General features: G+C 55.1%; 1 protein-coding gene across 1 annotated transcript; it reads left to right on the top strand.

The window, feature by feature from the left end:
- The first annotated feature begins 1769 nt into the window (after positions 1-1769).
- LOC123934784 (olfactory receptor 10V1-like) lies at positions 1770-2765 on the top strand. The gene has a single exon (XM_045994847.1). It carries the CDS (start codon positions 1770-1772, stop codon positions 2763-2765), a length of 996 nt encoding a protein of 331 aa, XP_045850803.1.
- Positions 2766-6353: the final 3588 nt, after the last annotated feature.

The following is a 6353-nucleotide window of genomic DNA, read 5'->3' as shown; positions in this document are numbered from 1 at the left end:
CCAGCTAAAGCCAAGGGTGGGAGCCCGAGGAAAACGCGGCTCTGGAGAGCGCGCTCCCAGCCAGAGACGGTTACCCAGGGACAGGCAGGCCCCGGGGAGGCTGAGAGCAGACGCGGCCACGCTGGCTGCTCCGCCAGGACGGGGCGGCAGGCGGGGCCTTCCCAGGGCTGCTAGTGGGGCTGACGGCCAGGGCGGGAGCAGGGCACGGCTCAGCAGCTGAAAGACCTCAGCACCATGTGCTCCGAAGTGAGGGGTGGGCAAGCTGCCCTCTGGGGATCCATCCAGCCCTAAGAATCCAAGTACCAATTAGGTTAATAAAAACCAAAATAATAGGGGCGCCTGGGTGGCTCAGTGGATTAAGCTGCTGCCTTCGGCTCAGGTCATGATCTCAGGGTCCTGGGATCGAGCCCCGCATCGGGCTCTCTGCTCCGCGGGGAGTCTGCTTCCTCCTCTCTCTCTGCCTGCCTCTCTGCCTACTTGTGATCTCTCTTTCTCTGTCAAATAAATAAATAAAATCTAAAAAAAAAAAAAAACCAAAATAATAGTGCAACACGCAAGTGATTGGAAAACTGGAATTGCAACGACGGTCTAGGCCAAGCCAAACTGTCATCAGAATGGGTTTTCCGGGGCGCCAGGGTGGCTCGGCAGTTAAGCATCTGACTCTTGATTCCGGCTCGGGTCATGATGTCGGGGTCTCGGGATCGAGCCCTGTGTTGGGCTCTGCGCTCAGCAGGGAGTCTGCTTGAGTTCTCTCTCTCCCTCTCCCTCTGCTCCTCCCCCCCAGTCGTACTCTCCCTCCAGCTAAAGTAAAGAAATCAGTCTTTAAAAGAAAATGGCTTTTCCGGTTTCACTGAACCCACTTTGAGTCTCAGTGGCCCCCATACAAATGGTGTGTGCCTCAGCAAGCTCTGTCCCTTAGGGGACAACCCCCTCCAATGGACCCTTAATTCGTGTTGAGTTCAGCTTTGTTACAGCTCTAGAATCCGGACACAGACCAGGCAAAGCCATTGTCCACCAGGCACTCAAACCCCCACTGTCTTTGGCCTTGTCCTTCTGACTCCAACTCTTTGCGAGCTCCTTGGGACCTGGCTCACGCTTCGCCCTTTGCTCCCCTCACCTGACACCCTCCCTGCATGAGCACGACCTCAGCCATCCCCAGTCCCTCACGCAACAGTTTGTTCAAGCCTATGTTAGGCGCGTCCTCAGGGCTAACTGTAGAGGATGGAGAAACGTGCAACAGGCGTTTATTCAAGTCATTGATAATCCCAGTACGTGTCAGCCAATATTTGAGAGGCTGAATAAGACGTCATTCTCGCTATCATGGAACTCACAGGCTACTGGGTTACACAGACAAATTTTTTTAAAAAAACCACAGGAGTCCGTGGTAAATAATATGGTTGGGGAAGCCCAGAGTGCTGTGGGAACCTGAGGGAGGGACTAAGTCAGTCCAGGGGCCGGAGTACGTATCCGGAAGGAAGGCACTGAGGACCCCCAGAACAGGAGAGGCAGCAGCTGCTGCAGGTTCTACGCCTCCCTCTCCGGGGGCCCCCGACATGCATAGACTTTACTCACCCCCACCGCATTTTTTATAACAACTCCACAGGTGGCATAAAGTGGCGTCACAGTGAACAGTTCATTCTCAGTGAACAGAGGGCAGAATTCGAAAAGGTAATAGAATGAACACAAGGGCCCTCGGGTCTTCCACGACTTGGAGAACTGCTTGAAAACTGCCTTTTCCAGCCTAGGAGTTCTGCGGAGGAGAATGTAGGATGGGCCTGTTGCCGAAAAACCACACCTTAAACTCTGAGTTTATTATCCTGGGCTTCGGGGACCTGGCCAGGCTGCAAATCTTCTTCTTTGGACTCTTTCTAGCCATGCATCTTGTCACCCTGGCAGGACATACAACCATTGTGCTCATCACCCTCATCGACTCCTGCCTCCAGACCCCCATGTACTTCTTCCTTCGCAATCTGTCCACCATTGAAATTGGCTATATATTGGTGATCGTCCCCAACATGCTGGCCAATTTCCGATCCCGGAGCCAGCGGATGCCCTTCCTGGGCTGTGCCTTGCAAATGCACCTCTTTATCGCCCTGGGTGGGGCGGAGTGCTTCCTCCTGGCCGTGATGGCCTACGACCGCTTCGTGGCCATCTGCAACCCCCTGCGCTACGCAGTCATCGTCACCAGGGCCCTCTGTCTGCAGATGCTGACTCTGGCCTGCATCAGTGGCTTTGCACTCTCCCTCATCCTCACCACACTGATATTCCTCCTGCCCTTCTGTCAGTCCCACGAGATCAACCATTTCTTCTGTGACATCCCTGCTGTGCTCTTTCTGGCCTGCTCAGACACGAGAGCCAACGAGATTGCGGTATTCCTCGTCTGCTTGCTCATCCTGCTGGTTCCCTTCCTGCTGATTCTGCTGTCCTATGCGTTCATTATTGCCGCCATCCTCAGAATCCACTCAGCCGAGGGAAGGAGCAAAGCCTTTTCCACCTGCGCTGGGCACCTGCTGGTCTCCGTTCTGCACTATGGCTGCGCCATTTTCATCTACATTCGCCCCAAGTCGTGCTACACCCCGGAGCAGGGCAAAATTGTGTCCTTAATCCACACCAATGTCACCCCCATGCTCTACCCTATGATCTACAGTCTGAGGAACAAAGAAGTCAAGGGCGCGCTCGGGAGACTTCTCAATAGCTATAGCCAGATGAGGCAGCGACCCGTTGCTGGGCGAAGGGAAAGACGGGGTCCACCAGAACCGCCCTAGCCCCTTTTCGCGAATCCGGCTGGCCACCCCACTCCTCGCTCTGAGGGCTGCTCCATGGTCCTGTGCGCCGCGATCTTCCAGCTCCCTTTCCTGTGGTCAGAGAGAGAGAACGAATCCGACAGCTTCCCCAGATGCGGCAGTTCTCGGGTGTGTGTGGGTGTCTCACTGTCCCTTCATGGAGTTACATCTGCCATCCGGAGCACCGCCAGACAAAGACACTGATGGGGACAAGGTCACGGGCTGACCAAACATGACAGTAAGGCGACCGCTTCTCTGGCCAAAGAGCCAGCAGGAACAGAAATACAAGGTGTTCCTAAGTCAAAACCAGACAAAGTGCAAAGGCAGAGCCAAGTGCGAGACTGAATCGCACATCATCAGAAAATAACCTGGAGATCACCTGAGACACAGCGATGCCTCCTGAATCAGCACCGCGTCCTGCTCTACCCCCTCGCGGCCCCCCTGCTCAGAAGATATTCCCCAGTCTCCCCACTTCCGGCCTCTGGGCCGGCTGACCCCTCCTCGTCCTGTAGCGCCCCCTGTTCCTGAGGGCCCGCTCGCATCTCCTCTGATCCGGGCTGCCAGGCTTGGGGAGCCGCCCCTCCTCTGAGGCCCTGTGTGCTTACTCGTCACCTAGGCCTGAAGAGGTGGAGAGTCCTTGAAGGCAAGAATGATCAGGAATATCCGTCGTCCGGCACGTGCTAGATATTCGTAAGAAGTGATCGGACTGTGAATCCCCATGAGCTTTGGCGCAGGAAGATCTTCAGAGCCCAAGTGCTCACAGAGAAAACCTTCACCGCTCGGCTGAGCCGAGGCCTCTGCGCTTCAGGGACTCAGGTCAGGTGTAACGATCCCAAGACATGTTTGCTGTCTCTACTTCCAGCCGGCTGGGATGAATGATAAATGCCGTGGGTCCCTGTGTTCCCCGGCATCATAGCACTCAGCAGGAAGAACTCTTAAATGAGTGAATGGGTGAATGAATGAATGAATGAATGAGCACCTTGTGTGTACCAAGCACTGGACATGGGACTTGGGATACAGAAACCCATAAGACATCGTGTCTGCCCTCAAGGAGCTCACGAATTAGCCTGGGCAGGGGGCAGTTAGACACCAAGATAACTTATTTTATGTTTTTAAAGATTTTATTTATTTCTTTGTCAGACTGAGAGCACAAGCAGAGGGAGAAGCAGGCTCCCGGCTGAGGGAGCCAGACATGGGCCTGTATCCCAGGAACCAGGGATCATAACCCGAGCCAAAGGCGGACACTTAAGCCACTGAGCCACGCAGGTGTCCCAAGACAATTCATTCTAATGCAATGGTCACAGACTATTCATTCACAGAAAGGAGTAACCAGCACCATAACTACGAACACCCACATGCTGTTAGAAGTGTCAGGAAGGAAGGGGTCTAGGACCTTGACAACGCCTCACTGGACAGCTAAACCAACACCGTGAGCGCCTCCCTCTAGACTCCGCGTTCCGTCAGCAACATTGCCCTAGGCTCGAAGTGCCTGCCCTTGAGTGATGCACCGAAAAACGGCACGAGCATCAGTTGTCTCCGACCTGGCCTGCTCGCTTCGGTTCACGGCTCTTACTGTCTTGCTTATCGTGCCAGGCGATGACCTCACTTTCCACCACAAAGAGGCCCTCGGAGCCACCGGATGGGGCACCCCACAATGGGAGCAGCAGATCTTGGGGAGAAGGAACCATGCGGGTCACTTTCCTAGTGCTCTTTTGTCAGTGTGACTGCAAGTCGCTGAGAGAACGTGGTGACAACAGAAAAGAGCCGGCTGGAGTCTCGGCCCCAGAAATTCCTGGTGGCGGTCCAGAGCTAAAAAGGTCTGCTGAAAGCTACGCGCACCGCCTAGAAAGTGACCCTGGCCTGGCGCCCGGCTCGCACAGTGCTGAATGCACAGCCGCAGGGGTTAGCCACAGCCCGGGGCAGGCCGGGCCCTCCACCCTGCCACATGGCCCAGCCAAATCCGTTTGTTGCTGGTGCCACCCGCTGTGCTTCAGAACCACGCGATGCCCTTATACAAGGGTGCGTGGGCGCGCCTGCACTTGGACAACCTTATCTGGGTGCCTCTTCTTTTACCACTTCCAGAAACGTACCGCGCGGCTCTCTCCCCTAAATCCTTTCGTGTTTTCAAAGTAAGCCACTGAAATGTTGACAAGTGCTGAAGCTGGGTGAAGGGGGGGTGGGGGTTTCCCATCCTATTCTCTCTCCTGTGTGTACACGTATAATTGCCATAATAAAGAGTTTCAAGAGGTGAAGGTACTGATGAGCCTCCTTTTTGTTTAAAGAGAGAGAAAGAAGGAGTAGGAGGAGGGGCAGAGGGAGACAGAGAAGCAGGCTCCCCTCCGAGGGGGGAACCCAATGCGGGGCTGGATCCCAGGGTCCTGGGATCATGACCGGAGCCGAAGGCAGGCGCTCAACCGACTGAGCCCCTTTAGCCAAGTAACGCGCTTGCTCAGAACGCTCTGTGGCATCTGTGGCCGTAGCTGTAACCTCCACTCTTCCTTTAAGGCCCAACTCAAGGAGCATTCAGTCCGTGACCCCTTTTTGATCACTGCCTCGCTCGCGTTCTCACTGAAGTCACCTCCGATGAAAACGTCGCAGGCAGAAGCATGGCCTCGGCTTCCCATCCAGCGTGGCCTTGCTCTCTGTGAGAGGAGGAAGTGGCAGCACTAACCCAGACGGCCCGTGCACACACACATACACACCCACGCGCTTCCGGCCTGGGACGGGGCGGGGCAAGGACAGGAAGTCCCCCCGCTCCAGGCAGCACAGAGTACCCCGGGCAGGAGGGAGAGCTCCGGAGATCGCGGGGCCCCTGCAGGGCTATGGGGCAGGGAATGGTCAGAGGCAAAATGGTGAGAGCCCGCTACCCTCCTCAGCAGTCTGGGGTGGGGCACGTTCCCAGAGGGAAGGAGCCAAGGAATCTGTAATGTGAGAGAAAATGTCAACGTGGCCTAGGGTGGCCTAGGAAGGATGGCTGGGCCATGTTTGAGGGGATTCACTGGATGGGAGATGACATCAGAACATGAGCGGCTGTGGAATAGCTGTCATCAAGACAGGACTAGGAGAGGGAAGCATTTGGGGAGTGGGGGAAATATAGTGAGGTCAGTGGGGGCTGGTTGGTTTCTGGGATCCTACAGGATGTCCTGGTTTGGGTGGCTAGCTGACTCAGAACTCAGGAATTCAAGAAAAATATTGAATATCTGGCAACTGGCAGAGATCCACGGTGATTTAACCGTCACCTTTTCACCATAGTCATTACAGACCAGGCCTCACGTATTTCTAATACATTTACTACCAAAAAAGTGGGCACCTGGATGCCTCAGTCTGCTGAGCGTCTGCCTTCGGCTCAGGTCATGCTTCCAGGGTTCTGGGATGGAGCCCCACATCGGGCTCCCTGCTCAGCGGAAGCCTGCGTCTCTCTCTGCCTCTCTCTCTCTCTCTATTCGTGTCAAGTAAATAAAATCATAAATAAATAGATAGATAGATAGATTAATTTACTAGATTCCAAGCAAGTTTTTCCGACTGCTACACAGCCTGGCGCGGGCACTACGGAGAAGAGGGCTGCGGGGT

This window comes from Meles meles, chromosome X (assembly GCF_922984935.1).
Source record: "Meles meles chromosome X, mMelMel3.1 paternal haplotype, whole genome shotgun sequence".
NCBI classification, from domain to species: domain Eukaryota; kingdom Metazoa; phylum Chordata; class Mammalia; order Carnivora; family Mustelidae; genus Meles; species Meles meles.
This window is presented reverse-complemented; position numbering and strand designations above follow the sequence as displayed.